Source organism: Myotis daubentonii, chromosome 2 (genome assembly GCF_963259705.1).
Source record: "Myotis daubentonii chromosome 2, mMyoDau2.1, whole genome shotgun sequence".
NCBI lineage: Eukaryota > Metazoa > Chordata > Mammalia > Chiroptera > Vespertilionidae > Myotis > Myotis daubentonii.
This window is the reverse complement of record NC_081841.1, coordinates 62,829,316-62,846,427: the sequence shown is the minus strand read 5'-3', so window position 1 is coordinate 62,846,427 and position 17,112 is coordinate 62,829,316. Positions and strand designations below refer to the sequence as shown.

At 44.0% G+C, this 17,112-nt stretch overlaps 1 protein-coding gene and 1 long non-coding RNA gene across 4 annotated transcripts in view; one reads left to right on the top strand and one right to left on the bottom strand.

Annotated features, from left to right (window-relative positions):
* Positions 1–12,032, bottom strand: part of LOC132227865 (uncharacterized) — a 94,114-nt gene extending 82,082 nt beyond the window's left edge. For both annotated transcript variants that reach the window (XR_009451253.1, XR_009451252.1), the window contains exon 1: positions 11,894–12,032. This is a non-coding gene — a long non-coding RNA (uncharacterized LOC132227865). The remainder of the gene's footprint in view (positions 1–11,893) is intronic.
* Positions 12,033–12,196: 164 nt separating this feature from the next.
* Positions 12,197–17,112, top strand: part of KICS2 (KICSTOR subunit 2) — a 29,593-nt gene continuing 24,677 nt past the window's right edge. For both annotated transcript variants that reach the window (XM_059683493.1, XM_059683492.1), the window contains exon 1: positions 12,197–12,431. In XM_059683493.1, the coding sequence (XP_059539476.1) occupies positions 12,197–12,431 (235 nt within the window). The remainder of the gene's footprint in view (positions 12,432–17,112) is intronic.

The following is a 17,112-nucleotide window of genomic DNA, read 5'->3' as shown; positions in this document are numbered from 1 at the left end:
TGCTCCTGAGGGGCTATAGAGGCAGCAGCCACTGCCTGCACCCACTGATGGCGCCTGCCCCAACTGCTCCATGTGTCCGCGGGTGTGAGCAGGGCTGGCACTGTCAGCATGTGGAAGCGGCAGCGGTGGGAGCAGGGCTGCCGGCAGACAGGGGACTGGGAGCCATGGCAGGAGGGGCTGGACAGGGACATGGAGGATGGGCCAAGACCTGCCCCTGTGCCTACTGCAGCCTCATGGCCCACAGTTCCTTTCAAGGTGCACAAATTCATGCACTGGGCCCCTAGTCTAAAATAATAAAAGTGTAACATGCTAATTAGACCAAACAGCTGAATGACCTTCCGGACATCATTCTGGATGTCCTTCTGGATGAAGCCACGGTGGTGGGGACTAAGGCAGAGGCAGTTAGGAGCAATAAGGCAGGCAGGCAAGCGGTTAGGGGCAATCAGACAGGCAGGCAGAGGGGTTAGGGGCCGTCAGGCAGGGAGGCGAGTGGTTAGGGGTGATCAGGCAGGCAGGCAGGCAGGCAAGCGGTTAGGAGCCAGTGGTCCCAGATTGCGAGAGGGATGTCCAACTGCCAGTTTAGGCCCGATCTGCAGGGATCGGGATTGGGGCCTAAACCAGCAGTCAGACATCCCCCAAGGGGTCCCGGATTGCAAGAGGGTGCAGGCCAGGCTGCAGGACCCTCCCCCCACTCCCGTGCATGGGAACCTCATATATATATATATATAAAGAGGTAATATGCAAATGGTCCAGGATGCCATAACATCACGACTGCTTAGGAGGAGACTGTGTACACAGGTGGGCGGGAGGGGACTGCATGAGAGGTGAGGCAAGCCACGATGCCGCAGAGGCTTGAGCAGGTCCGGAGCAGAGAGAGACAGGGGGACCTGCCAGCATCGGCCGCGGTGGCTTGAGCAGGCCTGGAGAGGAGACAGGGGGGCCTGCCAGGTGCCACACGCCAGCAGTCCTGCTCTGCGTGTGAACTGCAGAGGAAATACCTTTTCTGACCGCTCATTGGCTAAGCTCCCTGTATGCCATTCTCAGTGTTCTTGGTAACTTGGGTAATAAGAATCCAAGAAGGTGATCTAGGGTTTTTCCACCTCACTCCTGGAGGAAAAAATGAAGGTCCACTGCTGACGGAGCTAACAAATGTCATATCCTGCCCTAGCCGGTTTGGCTCAGTGGATAGAGCCTCGGCCTGTGGACCACAGAGTCTGGGTTTGATTCTGATCAAGGGCATGTACCTAGGTTGCAGGCTCCTCCCTGGCCAGGGCCCAGGTCAGGGCTCATGCAGGAGGCAACTAATTGAAGTGTTCCTCTCACTTTGATGTTTCTCTCTGTCTTTTCCTCTCTCTTCCATGCTCTCTAAAAATCAATGGAAAAATACCCTCAGGTAAGGATGAAAAAAAGAAAGAAAGAAAGAAAGAAATGTCATATCCTATGAAAGAGACATCTTGAAAATGCCTAAAGAAAGTTGTCATTTTTTCGTGGTGAAGGGACTGGAGTCCGTGTTGATGAAAACACCTTGGCAACTGCGAAAGCCAGCAGTGGCAGTGGCAGCGGGGTGATGGTGGTGGCGCCTTCCCTTGATCAGCCCGGTCGCCTCCTGCAGAGGATGTCAGTAGGACATCCCCTGAGGGCTCCCAGACCGTGAAAGGGGGGCAGGCTGGGCTGAGGGACACCCCCCTCAGGGCACGAATTTCATGCACTGGGGCCTCTAGCCCTATCTAAAAATAGACAAACAGGGTAATTGACCGTACCTTCGCTACGCCTCCCACTGGCTAATCAGCACGATATGCAAATTAACCGCCAACAAATATGGCGGTTAATTTGCATACATAGGTGCCCAGCGGCTATCAGAGCCTGCAATCAGAGCTGAGAGGTCCCCTGCCCAGGCCTGACGCCTCTGTTAGAAGCATTAGGCCTGGACATGGGCGGAGCCGGGATGGTGGGGAGCAGGGGTGGAGCCGGCGATGGCGGGGAGCTGGGGGTCCCTTGCCCAGACCAAATGCCTCGGTCAGAGGCATTAGGCCTGGGCTGGGGTGGAGCCGGCAATCACGGGGAGCTGGGGGTCCCCTGCCCAGGCCTAACACCTCCGCCAGAGGCCTTAGGTCTGGGCAGGGGCGGTGCCAGAGATCGCGGGTAGCAGGGACGGAGCCGGCGATGGTGGGAGCTGGGGGTCCCCTGCCTAGGCCTAATGCCTGGGCCACAGGTGTTAGGCCTGGGCAGGGGCAGAGCAGGAGATTGCAGAGAGCTGGGGGTCCCCTGCCCAGGCCTAAGGCCTTGGCCAGAGGAGTTAGGCCTGTGCAGGGGCAGAGCCAGCGATTGCGGGGAGCAGGGAGAGAGCTGGCGATGGCAGGGAGCAGGGGCAGAGCCAGCGATCATGGGGAGCAGGGGCTGAGCGGACGATTGAGGGAGCTGGAGGTCACCTGCCCAGGGCTAATGACTCGGCCAGAGGCGTTAGGCCTGGGCAGGGGCTAAGCCAGCAATTGGTGTGAACTACAGGGGAAACACCTTTTCTGACTGCTCATTGGCTTAGCTCCCTGTATGCCACTGATAATATTCTTAGTAACTTGGGTAATAAGAATCCAAATAGGTGATCTAGGGTTTTTTACCACACTCCTGGAGAAAAAAAGGAAGGTCCGCTGCTGGAGGGTTAAGAAATATCATATCCTGTCCTAGCTGGTTTTGCTCAGCGGATAATGCCTCGGCCTGACCGCTGCTTTGTCTGGGTTCAATTCTGACTAAGGGCATGTACCTAGGTTGCAGGCTCCTCCCTGGCCTGGGTCGAGGTCAGGGCTCATGCAGGAGGCAACCAATCAAAGTGTTCCTCTCACTTTGATGTTTCTCTCTGTCTTTCCCTTTCTCTTCCACATTCTCTAAAAATCAATGGAAACATATCCTCAGGTGAAGATAAAAAAAGAAAGAAAGAAAGAAATGTCATATCCTATGAAAGAGACATCTTGAAAATGCCTAAAGAAAGTTGTCATTTTTTCGTGGTGAAGGGACTGGAGTCCGTGTTGATGAAAACACCTTGGTGGCTGCAGCGACTGGCAGTGGCTGCAACAGTGCAGTGATGGGGCTGGTGCCTTCCCTTGATCAGCCCAGTTGCCTCCCACAAAGGGAGGCCAGACTGTGGCTTAGGCCCGCTCCCCAAGGGGAGCAGGGAGCAGGGAGTAGGACATCCCCTAGGGCTCCCAGTATGTGGAAAGGGGCAAGCTGGGCTGAAGGACCCTCCCCGCCTCCAGTGCACAAGTTTTTGTGCACTGAGCCTCTAGTCTATATATATATAAGCCTAAGTGACCATTCGACCATTCAACTGGTAGCTATGACGTACACTGACCACCAGGGGGCAGGCATGGAAACATGGAACCGACTGATGAATCTCAGAGGGAAGTGGGGAGGGGGGAGGGTGGGAAGAGATTAACCAAAGATCTTATATGCATACTAGAGGCCTGGTGCATGGATTATAGTGGGGTCCCTTGGCCTGTTCTGCAGGGATCAGGCCAAAACCAGCCCAATGCACGGATTCGTGCACCGGTGGGTCCCTCGACCTGACCTGTGAAGATCAGGCCAAAACTGGCAGTCTGACATCTCCCAAGGGGTCCTGGATTGAGAGAGGGTGCAGGCCAGGCTGAAGGACCCCACCAGTGCATGAATCCGTGCACCAGGCCTCTAGTATGTAATAACTATCAAGCACCAATTCTATGCAAGGAAGTATATAGCTGGAAATACACATGTAGAATGCCTAGCACAGTGTCTGAAACCATCAGCTGTAACCATTATCATAATCATCATCATCATAATGGTTAAGAGTATAAATTTTGGTATTAGCCAGACCTTGATGTGAGTCCTAGTTCTATCTCTTACTGTGTAGCAGTAGGTAAGCTACTTACCTTCCTTAAACTCCAGTTTCTTAATCGATAATATGGGAATAAAAATAGTGTCTACCTAATAGGATAGTTGTGAGGATTTTATATACACACATTTGAGTGTATATGTATATATATAGAGACACTGTTTATATATTAGCTGTTCCATAGTATTAATCAAACTATTTAGGTATACAGAGAGTCAAATAAGGACACAATTATAGAGTATTGGAGGAACTTTTCTTTGCCATATCAAAAAGAAAGCCAGAAAGTTAATATTTACTGAGCATTCACTATATACAGATATCAGCATAAAAGAAATAGGAGAACTTCTATTTCTAATAGGAGCAAAGGAAATAGGAGAACTTCTAATTAGGATGTTATAATATAGGAACTATTTATTATTCTCAACAAATATATACTGATTACCTACACAATGACAAGTAAGACTGAGTTTCTGCTTTCAAGGATCTTGCAGTCTAGCGGAGGAAGAATCCAGAGTTAAGGTGGAGGGGGGAGAGTGAGAAGAGGGGTTAGGGTCAGGCAGAGGGGTTAGGGTCCATCAGGCAGGCAGGTAGAGTGGTTAGGGGCTATGGACGCTCACAAAAGGTCAATCCATCCAGTAAGGTCGGATGGAGGTAGGAAAGGGAGTGGCAGAGAAAGTTTCTCAAATAAAAGAATAAGGAGTTGGCCAATGATGAGAAGAGGTGGAAAGAGCCTAAAGCCACAAACCAGCTACGGTGGATGCTCTGAACTGGCTCTCAGCATCCATTCCAAAACCCATAGTGTTCTTTCTGATACTGCAGGTGCTAAACAAAGAAAACCTACATTTCCCCCATCTCCCTGCAGTAGGTTTCTGCTTGTGCCAACTAGAAGCACTTGGAAGGTAGATCTCAGGCTGGAGTCATCTGCTTTGTTTCTGTTGGCAAACTCAGAGTGGACACACTGGGCTTTTTTGTAGCATTATTTCAGTCTAGGTAGTCGCAGGTGCAGCAGTGGCTTCCTGATCCTTGGGCCCCAGCCACAGTGGTATGCTGTTGAACTCAACACTACCAGTGGAGCCCCCCGACTCCCCACCTTTCTGATTACTGCAGAGATGGAGCTGCCCCAGTAGACCAGTCCAGCAGTCTCGTCCTAGGAATCATTTCTGGAGGCCCCGCTAATTGACCCTTCCTTTAACCTTTCCAGGGATTTTGTAAGCTCCTGATCCCTTGTATTAAATTCCTTTTCCCTTAAAATGGTGTGAGTGGTTCCTATATCTTGCAGCTAATACACCAACAGGTTACAAAAATGCAAAATGTGCCATGTATAATATAATTTGCAGGGGTCAGCAAACTTTTTCTGTAATGGGCCAAGATAGTTAATGTTCTAAGCTTTGTGGGCCACTTATGATCTCGATCTCCTTTTCCTCCTGCTCAGCATGGAGTATATTTATGTACATTGTTGTGCAAACATCTACAGAACATTTTCATCTTGCAAAACTGAAAGTCTATGTTCCTTAAATAACAATTCCCCATTTCCCTCTCCCCCACCTTCTGCCCCCTGGCAAACCACCATTTTACTTTCTGTCTTATAAATATAACTACTCTAGATACCTCACGTAAGTAGAACCATACAGTATTTGTCTCTTTTATAACTGGATTCTTTCACTTAGGACGTTTTCAAAATCCATGTTGTAAGCATGTGACAGTATTTCCTTCCTTCCTTCCTCCCTCCCTCCCTCCCTCCCTCCCTCCCTCCCTCCCTCCCTCCCTCCCTTCCTTCTTTCCTTCCTTCCTTCCTTCCTTCCTTTGTAAGGCTGAATAACATTCCATTTTTGTACAGACACCATTTTCTTTATCCACTCAGCTTTTTACAGACATTTGGGTTGCTTCCACCTCTTGGCTATCATAAATAGTGCTGTTATGAACATGAATGTGTAAATATCTCTCCAAAATCCTGTTTTCAATTTTTTTTGCATACATACCCAGAAGTGGGATTACTAGAGCATATGATATTTCTATTTTTAATTTTTTTGAGAAACCATCACACAGTTTTCCACAGGGGCTGTGCCATTTTACATACTTACCAACAGTGCTCAAGGTTTCTAATTTCTCCACATCCTGGTCAACATTTGTTATTCTGTGGTGTTTTTTTTTTTATTATAGTCATTCCAATGAGCTTGAAGTGATATCTCATTGTGGTTTTGGATTGCATTTTCCTATGATTAGTGATGTTGAACAGCTTTTTTTTTTTTATTTTTTTTTATTTTTTTTTATTGCTTAAAGTATTACAAAGGGTATTACATATGTATCCATTTTATCCCCCCGCCCTAGACAGTCCCCTAGCCTCCCCTATCACCCAGTGTCTTATGTCCATTGGTTATGCTTATATGCATGCATACAAGTCCTTTAGTTGATCTCTTACCCCCCTACCTCCTGCCCCCCAACCCTCCCCGGCCTTCCCGCTGCAGTTTGACAATCTGTTTGAGGCAGCTCTGCCTCTGTATCTATTATTGTTCAAAAGTTTATAATGGTCTCTATTGTCCATGAATGAGTGAGATCATGTGGTATTTTTCCTTTATTGACTGGCTTATTTCACTTAGCATAATGCTCTCCAGTTCCATCCATGCCGTTGCAAATGGTAAGAGTTCCTTCCTTTTTACAGCAGCATAGTATTCCATCGTGTAGATGTACCACAGTTTTCTAATCCATTCATCTACTGATGGGCACTTAGGCTGTTTCCAGATCTTAGCTATGGTGAATTGTGCTGCTATGAACATAGGGGTGCATATATCCTTTCTGATTGGTGTTTCTGGTTTCTTGGGATATATTCCTAGAAGTTGGATCACAGGGTCAAATGGGAGTTCCATTTTCAGTTTTTTAAGGAAACTCCATACTGTCTTCCATAGTGGCTGCACCAGTCTGCATTCCCACCAGCAGTGCACAAGTGTTCCTTTTTCTCCACATCCGCTCCAGCACTTGTCGTTTGTTGATTTGTTGATGATAGCCAGTCTGACAGGTGTGAGATGGTACCTCATTGCTGTTTTGATTTGCATCTCTCGGATGATTAGTGACTTTGAGCATGTTTTCATATGTCTCTTGGCTTTCTGGATGTCCTCTTTTGAAAGGTGTCTATTTAGGTCCTTTGCCCATTTTTTGATTGGATTGTTTATCTTTCTTTTGTTAAGTTGTATGAGTTCCCTATAAATTTTGGAGATTAGGCCCTTATCAGATATGTCATTGGCAAATATGTTTTCCCACACAGTGGGTTTTCTCGTTGTTTTGTTGATGGTTTCTTTAAAACAGCTTTTTATATACAGCTGTCAACCATTTGCACAGTATTTTCTTTGCCCACTTTTAACTCTGGTTTTATTTTTTGTTGTTGAGTTAGGAGTTCTTTATATATTCTGGATCTGAGCCCCTTTTCAACTAGATGATTTCCTTAGGTTGCTTTTTCACTCCATTGCTGATGCCAGTCCAGTTTTAGTCTGTGCTCACAAATGGAAATCTATTCTGGAGCAACTTGCAGACAGTCTGATCATATCTGGAGTCATCTTCTACCCTAAAGACGCTAGTGGAAATGAGCCAGAGCATCTTTATCTTAAACGCTTCGGGTCTTATGCACTCTGATTCCCTAGAATACTGAAAAGCATCTGCTTGCTTTTACTTGGAACCAGGAGCCAGGCCCAGCCTCAGGACTGGTGAGTTAAGTAGGAGTCATGGAGGTAGGCTCACCAGATTCAGGTTTTGCATTGTCAAGTGCCTACCACTAGAAAGCTGAAATCAAACACAATTTCAATATCTATTTTTCAATTTCACCCTGCTCCTTTTTACTTCAAATGTTAGTTCAGTGCAGCTTTGATTCTCCATATTTATTTTGAGGTGATAAAATATTCCAACCCTAGAGACCTTAATGATGCCCAGTCAAATAGAGAGTTAATTCATGGCATAGTCTAAAATGTAACCCAGTTTGCATAATACCAGCTCTAAAAAAAACCCAAACAATACACACAAACCCCAATTTGCTGATTTCTGTATTATTGGATAATGAATACCATGACATGATACATTTGCCAAAAAATCCTATTTAGAGATGAGATTCTGATTTATAAAAGATCTATTTTCTCTTCTAACTACTTGTCTTTTAGAAGAATATAGGAAGCCTCATATGCACTATTTTTCTGATCCCCACAAGGAAAAGATAATGGGAAGGTTAAGGACAGAGCTGCATATGGTCAAGAAGAAGAAATGCTGGGGATGCAGGATCCTACTTCTCTTCTTCCCTGACTTTAATGCTAAGTTGTTGCTATTTAAGTATTTATGTACAATGATGTTCACCTCTAATCATGAATTTCAGCAACAGCAACATTTACAAATGACTTTAGCTGTAAAAAAACCCAGAAAACCCAAGCACAAGTAGGTTACAATAATAGTTATTTTTCTAATTATAATAAGAAATTCAGCCAAACTGGTTTGGCTCAGTGGATAGAGCATCGGCCTGCAGACTGAAGGGTCCCAGGCTCGATTACGGTGAAGGGCATGTACCTTGGTTGAGGGCACATCCCCAGTAGGAGGTGTGCAGGAGGCAGCTGACCGATGTTTCTCTCTCATCGATGTTTCTAACTCTCTATCCCTCTCCCTCCCTCTCTGTAAAAAAATCAATAAAATATATTTAAAAAAAAAGAAATTCAGAGATTGGTAGTTGCTGGCATTGATTTAAATGCTTGACAATCTCCAAGCCAAAAGCCTTTAATTTTCTTAACTTTTCCCTCATAAATGAAAGATGACCAATACAGCCCTAAGGATTCAGTGAGTTAATTCATGTAAAGTACTAAGCACAATTCCTGGAGTTTATTAAATATTCAATACATTTAGCTATAATTATTTTTATTTTGAAATATGTATCTATATATAAAACATTTTAAAGAGAAAAACATAAATATAGAGATTGTCAAGAAATTATGAAAAAGAGTTAAAATAATAACAGACCTTTTCAGTTCATTTTGACTTATTTTGCTTTATCTGTGAAATTCTGTCTTATGACATTTTTTCCTCCAGCATTACCCAAAAGAATTTTCTAAGATAATGAAAATGGTGGTGGCTGTGCCATCTAATACAGTAGCCTCTAGACACAGGTGGCTACTGATATTTGAAATGTGCCTAGTGCAAATGAAGAACCAAATTTTAAATTTTATTTAGTTTCAATATATTTAAATGTAAATAGTCACATATTGCTAGTGGCTACCATACTGGACAATGCAGCTCTATATCAATACGAGGCAATGGTCAGGGAATAGATCTAATATAATCTTTCTTAAAGTCTGGATTAGTTCCAGTATAATCCCCAAATCATGATTTCAGAATCACATTATATTTAGATATGTAGAAAAACAAAATGAGAGTTAATTAAATGAAAAATAAAAGTGGGTGTTTTTGTGTTTTTTTAAAAATCAGACTTTTCTACATACAATAGGGAAAGCATTTAGTTGAAAGTTTGGTGCTTAAAAGACTTTAATATTGCATGGTATTCTTAGTAAATAGTCTGAGAAGAAAATGAAAAGGGTGGTTCCATAGCAAATGTCTGATAAATCAACTTGCCAGACATGTAAGAGAGCCGCCTTGTAAATGGATTCTCCAGCTCCAAACAAGTCTTCAGATGACAACAGCCCTATCCAACATCTGACTACAATTTTATGAGAAAGTGAAACACAAATGCCCAATTGAGCCACTCTTTAATTCCTTACTCACAGAAATTGTAAGAGATTATTTTTATTGTTTGAAGCCACTAAGTTTTTTGATATTCAGGAATCAAATAGGTAACATATTATCAATAACAAACATTTATCGCTACTGTACAAAGTATCCTGCTTATGCGCTGAACCATATGATCATTCAAGGTAACTTCTTGCTTTATAACTTTAATGTTTTAACAGTTTGAAATGTCATCAACTGTATATCTTTTCCTATAAAATTCTTATGAGACAAGAAGACGCAGCCAATCAAATATTTAGCAAACATCCATTAAGTTCAAAGTATTATTCTAGGTGCTCTGCTGATTAAAAGGTACAATACCAATGATAACAATAACAATAATAGGTATTATTGATACTTATTAAGCATCTAAATTTGTCTTAGACACTGTTCTAGACACTGTATACGTACTCCCATTTAATCTTAATAAATACTGTATTGTCAAATATTTTCCAGAAAGTTCAGATCAAGTTACACACCATCTGCAATAGATAAGAACAGACTCACTGCATGTTTACCAGCACTTAAAAGAAAGTTTTAAAAAATCTGATAGGTGAAAAATAGAATAGTTTAATCTGCATTTCTATGATCACTAGATCTTGATATGTTCAGCACATTAAACATTTGTCTGACGTGTTACAAATATTTTCTCCCAAGTTGGTATAGCATTAAAAAAATACGTTCTTACTGATTTTTTTTTTTAGAGAGAGAGGAAGGGAGAGGGAGAGAGAGAGAGGAACATCAATGTGAGAGAGAAACACTGATCTATCAGCTGCCTCCCATTTCCTGGGGACTGAACCTCAAACCTGGGCATGTGCCCTGACTGGGAATCAAACCTGTAACCTTATAGTGCACAGGACGACACTCAACCAACTGAGCCACACTGGCAGGGCTGGTATATAGCATTTTCTTGATATTTTTATATAGTCAGGCCAATCTCTTCCTTTGTAATTTCTTCCAATTTTTATAAATAAAAGGTTCTTTTGTATCCCTAGATCAATTAAATTTTCAATTTTATTTTTTGTAATTTGTGGTTTTGTTTTTTTATACATGTAATTATTTTTCATTGCTGAATGCAGGGTAAAGTTTTCTTTTGCATAATCATGTCTTCGTCACTATTAATTGAATCAATTTTCCTTTCCCCACTGATTTATGATCTCATCTTTACTATCTGAAGAATTCTTATATTACTTGGGTATGTTTATTAGCTTTATAACTCTTTCATTGCCTGTTGGTTTTGGTGCGAGTAGTAGTACACCTTTTTAAAATTTTTATTACTGGCTTCTATTCATCAAGAACCATCATATTCCCTTCTAGGAAGCCTCCATTCCCCCCCCCCCCCCCATGATTGCTGCCTCCTTTTTCACCTTCATAACATATAAAATTCTGCCTTGTATCACAGTTAACAGGGTTGCTCATATCCAATTATATTCTTGAGAGCAGGGAATAGGTGTGCTATATATATTCATTAAAATTAAGCTATGGGACTGGCATCAAATACTGTATTGTAAAAATGGTTTGTAGTAATGGCAAAATAGCTCTAGTTTGAAAAAAAATTAAAATAGAAAATTCCCTCATTTGTCCAATAAACATCACTGGACTATCCCTTATGAAAAGATAATAAAGGTGAGTGAACCCTATATCCTGCCTTAGGGAGTTTACCAGTTAGTAGGGAGAAGAGACATGTAAAAATACAGTGTGATTAAGTAGCATTAAAAAAGCATGTACAAAGAAGGAGAAAGGAAAAAACGAAGGAAGTGAGTAGCGGACATATCTATGGGCTGGGTGTATGGTGCTTGTTAAATGTCAAAGGAATCTGCAATTAATCCGAATGACAAAGTGCACCCATTCAGATCTTTTAACAGAAGTTACATTAATTTACTCTTCATTCTGAGACCTTTATAAGGAAGCCTCATGTGGTTTAGGTAGTACGGGCAAGCTGAAGAGTAGCTCAGCTTGGAAGCTGCGGGCACGAACCTCAGATGACTAGAACGGGATACAGGTGGCAATTAGCCCATAGTTTGTGACTGGGTGAAAAGTAGACGTGGCGATAAAACATAAGCCTTCTAATCTGGAAACCACTTACATGAGTTGGTTTAAACGCTCTGAGGACTGACTCCTTGTCGTTTGAGAGTGAGCGCTGTTCCAGCCACCAGTCTCACAACCTCGCCCCGCCCCTGGGGCCCACAGAGAGCCCAGGCCAGAGGCTAGGGCAGGAACCACTGACGTCATGTAAACGTGACGTCATCAACACTGACGCGGTGTCGCGGGAGGGGCCTCTCAGCTCACCTCAGAACGCGGTCAGCTCCACGGAGCAGCGAGTTGGGCACTTGGCGCTCGGCCCTGAGGGTCCGAACACGCAGAGCCGCGGGACCTGAAGCGCGGAAGCTGCTTAGCAGCAGAGGGGCCGCCGCCCGCTTCCTGGTCCCTCACCCGCGCCCTCCACGGCCCAGGCGCGGTCCCGGCGGCAGCGCGCTCCCCAGCCCGCCGCTGGCGGCGGTGACGCGCACGCACGCGGCGCGCACGTTGCTTGAGAACCCGGAAGTGCGAGGGAGAGCTGAGCCACGTGGGTGGAGCTGGAGCGCGGCTCGCATGGGGGAGTCTATCCCGCTGGCCGCCCCGGTGCCGGTGGAACAGGCTGTGCTGGAGACGTTCTTCTCTCACCTGGGTGTCTTCTCTTACGACAAGGCCAAGGACAATGTGGAGAAGGAACGAGAGGCCAACAAGAGCGCGGGGGGCAGCTGGCTGTCGCTGCTGGCGGCCTTGGCCCACCTGGCCGCAGCCGAGAAGGTCTATCACAGCCTCACCTACCTGGGGCAGAAACTAGGTACCTCCGCCCCGCCCCCCCGTGACCCTTGAGGAGGAAGGAAAGGGGGTATAGTCCCCTGTCGGCAGTGCCTTGGGTTCCCTGTTTCTGTCACTTCTAGGAGCAGGTCCTACTCGGCGCTCCCTGATCTCCTCCCACCGTTCCCTTCCTTCCCTCGGCTTCCACAAACCCCGCCCACCGGCCGCCGCTGCGGATAGATTGGCGGATGGGGTGGATGCTCTTTGCAGGGCCGTGTCCCAAACCGCTGGGTGTATCTGTTTTGCCCAGTGCATGGATTGGTGCCATAAGTGAGAAGTTAAGCAAACTCTGTCCCCGCTCTTCTAACTAGTGACACTGCCGCCAGAGGAGCAAAAGTTGTTAATACCAACCCTAGTTGGAGTTAATGAACACAGTTGTCTGGCTTACGAAGGTTAAGGCCCCTGAGAGTTACAGATGGAGTCCTCTCTTCTCGTAGTCCCTCCGTAAATATTTAATGAACGAAGACGTAAATGAATACTGGACAGGAAAGGCAAGAAATATGCCTAAAATTGGCGAGAAGGGATTTACCGGGAAAATGGTAAACACTCTTATCATCCCGTGATAAATCTTGCCCCTGAAAATAAGATGCAAGAGCAGATTCAATTAATTTAAACTAGCAGAAACAATGTAAGTAGATCAGAAGGAAATAATATATGTAAAAGCCAAGGCCTATGCATACAAGGTATTACTACTTATAATTATCAGTAATAAATATGAACCACAGGGCTTTCAGAGTTGTTTTAGTCCTTTGGCCTATTTTAGACCCTTTAATTGTCAGAGGCACAGGTTCTGGTATGAACAAAGGACACATAAGTATAGAATAGAAATGTAAAAATTGCATGCAGATTCCATTTTGATTCCCCTCCACCCCCAATTTCCTCATATTGCCTGAAGGTGCCCACGTGTGTACATCTTGTTTTCAGTAAACACTAAAGGAGCAAGTCTTCCTGAGATCTTAATTTCTGCCTTAGCTATTCAGCTGATAACTTGTTATTTAGTATGTTGACTCATTGGCAAAAACTGGTCAGATAGTTTCACCTTGTACATTTTTTCTTCCCCTTTTTACAGTGGCACTTGTCACAGATTTCAATCGCTGTTGCAGTGTAATTAGTCCCCTTTTTACAGATTGGCAAATTGTGTACATGCAGTTGTGTGACAGACCCCCAACCAGAATACCTGCTTTTAAACTGTCAGATTGTATTTGTATCCATGATTTATTTAAAATTTTGTACATCTATTATGATTTACATATATATATGTATTTATATATATGGGGAGGATTTTGACTGTAAAATTGAAGGTAGGTAAATTTTCTGGCAGTTTTGTTGTTTATAGATTCCCCCTCCTCCTGAAGTGTGGAGATTGACCCCAATGCCATGATTCTTAATTTTTTAAGCTTATCTATCAGAATTTCATTAAACCTGTGGGCTTATTCCCCAGAAAAATATACATGTAATACAGTTTTGCATATAATCTGAGAGCATTCAGTTAGATTTCCTAAAGCCTAGTTAGGCACCCCTATTTAAAAAGTTTGCTACTCTAGTTAAGTTGTATGTGCCTGGTTTTAGGTAAACAAAACTGGCTGTCCTGTGTATAAGATCATGTGTAAGACCATCATTGTCTCCAACTTGGGTTCTGTGAAGTGGGCCATATTATCGCTGTGATTGGTTCTGCGTGGACCCTGCCTTGCATGGATGAGCTTGAGCACTATGCCTTGGAATTGACTCCCAGAGTGTTTTACACTGGGAAACATGGCCAGGCACTGTTCAGGCTCCCCGGTGACCTGTCACTTCTATTCACATGTATAGTAAATGTGTAGGTTCCAGATGTTAATTTTAACTTTGTAAATACCTTACAGTTTTTTGGTATTGGAATGTTTGTGATATCAACATGCTTATACAGTACAACTTCATGATTATTGGGTTGACTCTCCATTTTCTTTTAGTCTTTATTGTTGAAAGTATTACATATGTCTCCCTTGTCCCCCTTCTTCCCCCATTGACCTCTCCTAGGCCCTGCTTTCACCACCCTATTGTCTGTGTCCATGATTTATGCATATATGCATACAAGTTCTTCGGTTGGTATCTTCCCACCCACCCACCTTTCCTCTGAGATTCAACAGTCTGTTCCATGCTTCTATGCCTCTGGATCTATTCATCAGTTTATTTTGTTTATTAGATTCCACATATGAATGAGATCATGAGATACTTATCTTTCTCTGACTGGCTTATTTCACTTAGCATAATACTCTCCAGGTTCCTCCATGCTGTCTCAAAGAGTAAGAGATCCTTCTTTTTGCTGCTGCATAGTACTCCATGGTGTAAATGTATCGCAGCTTTTTTACGCACTCATCTACTGATGGACACTTGGGCTGTTTCCAGATCTTAATTATTGTAAGTTGCGCTGCTATGAACATTGGGGTACATATATTCTTTCTGATTGGTGTTTCAGGTTTCATAGGATATATTCCTAGAAGTGGGATCACTGGGTCAAAGGGCAGTTCCATATTTAATTTTTTGAGAAAACTCCATACTGTTTTCCATAGTGGCTGCACCAGTCTGCATTCCCACCAGCAGATTCCCTTTTCTCCACATCCTCATCAGCGCTTGTCATTTGTTGATGGTAGCCATTCTGATGGGTGTGAGGTGATACCTTGTTGTCGTTTTAATTTGCATCTCTCTGATGATCATTGAAGTTGAGCATTTTTTCATATGTCTCTTGGCCATCCGTATATCCCCAACTCTCCATTTTCTTAAAAAATGGTTTGTGTTGCCATTTGAAACATTCTCATGTTCTTCAACTACTTTGCTAATCAAAATGTTTCTTTTTAATACATACATACATATATATGTGTGTGTGTATATATATATATATATATATATATATATATATATATATATATATATATTGATTTCAGAGAGGGAGAAAGATAGAAACATCAATGATGAGAAGATCGTTGATCGGCTGCCTCCTGCACGCCTCCTAATGGGGATGGAGCCTGCAGCCTGGGCATGTGCCCAGACTGGGAATCGAACAGTGACCTCCTGGTTCATAGGCTCGATGCTAAACCACTGAGCCACACCATCCAGGCTCTATGGTTTCTCTTTTCTTTTTTTAAAATATATTTTTATTGATTTCATAGAGGAAGGGAGAGAGAGATGGAAGCATCAATGATGAGAGACTCATTGATCAGCTGCCTCCTGCATGTCCCACACTGGGGACTGGACCTGCAACCCGGGCATTTGCCATAATTGAACCTGGGACCCTTCAGTTCTCCGGCCGATGCTCTATCCACTGAGCCAAACCAGCCAGGGCTCTATGGTTTTCTTTAAAAAGCAAAACAAAAAGTTTATATGTATTTTTTAAACATTTAAAACATGGTTTTAAAAACTGAGTCTTTTTGACCTCACTCTGTAACTGGTGTATATTGGCGACCTTAGCAGTGAGTTCTGATTATAGATGTCTTTTGGACAAAGGACAGACCTGACAGGGAGCTTTCTGTTCTGGCCTTGGCTCACTTGTGAGAAAGTCTGGGTGGAGCCCTTGTCTTGGAGCCTTCTCTTGCCTTTGAAGGGAGAATATCTCTGTTTGGGGAAGGGTCAGTGACTCAGTGCCTGTGGAGGGTTTTAGAAAGTCATACTTTTGTCCCCTTTGTTTCATTACTGGAGAGTTTCCTCAGCCTCTGGCTGCTGGAATTTAGTGTAGTAGAAAATGACTTAACTTGAGAACTGACATTTAAAAATTATCAAGAAGTTGTAGAATAAAATTCCCAATTAGATGTTTTACATGCTCCTTGAATATACTTATACCTTGAAATTTCATGTGTGAGATAGACTGTTGAAATTTTGAGAAATAATGAGCACTCATAAATCAAAATATTCATATTTTATAAATTCAAAAAATTGAAAAGAGAAAGAATTCTGGTATCTCTGGAACGCTAATCCTCATTGGATATTCCTAACCAGCCTAGTCAATAAATAGGATTGTACTCCTGAGAGCTTTAAGAAGAGAGGCCTGGATAAAGAAATCGCATTGGTGGGGAGAACCAAGATGGCGGCATAGGTTAACGCCGGAGTTTGCTGCTTTGAACAACTACTTCAAAAGTGAAACCAAAAAACGGAAGGGACATCACCCAGAACCACAGGGGCGCTGGCTGAGTGGAAGTCCTACAACTAGGAGGAAAGAGAAACCCACACGGACACTCAGAGGAGGCGCAGTGCTGAAGTCAAATTCTGAGGTGCGGAGTGCATGGAGCGGGCTGGCGGCGGAGGTCGCGGTTGTTGTTTTCAATCGGGAGGGAGTCGCAGACTCTGAGCTCCAGATACAGGCGAGTCTTTAGGGATCCAGACTCAGGCGGGAGAAGCGGGACTGTCTGGCTTCGGTCAGAGCGAGTGCAGCTTTCTCTCCGAGCTTTGCAGCGGGTGCTGGGACTCAGAGAGGCAGAGCCCCTTGGGACAGGACTGAGAGCCGCCATAACTGCTCTCTCCGGCCCACGCTGTTGATCCTGTTCAACCCGCCCCGCCCAAGCCCTGCACAGAGGCATTTGCCGGATAGCCTCAGGCAAAGGCTAGATTAGCACCTCCCTAGAGGACAGAAGTTCTCTCACTGCTGACACAGCTGAATCTCATAGCCACTTGGCCTGGAGGTCAAACCCTCCCTGGAA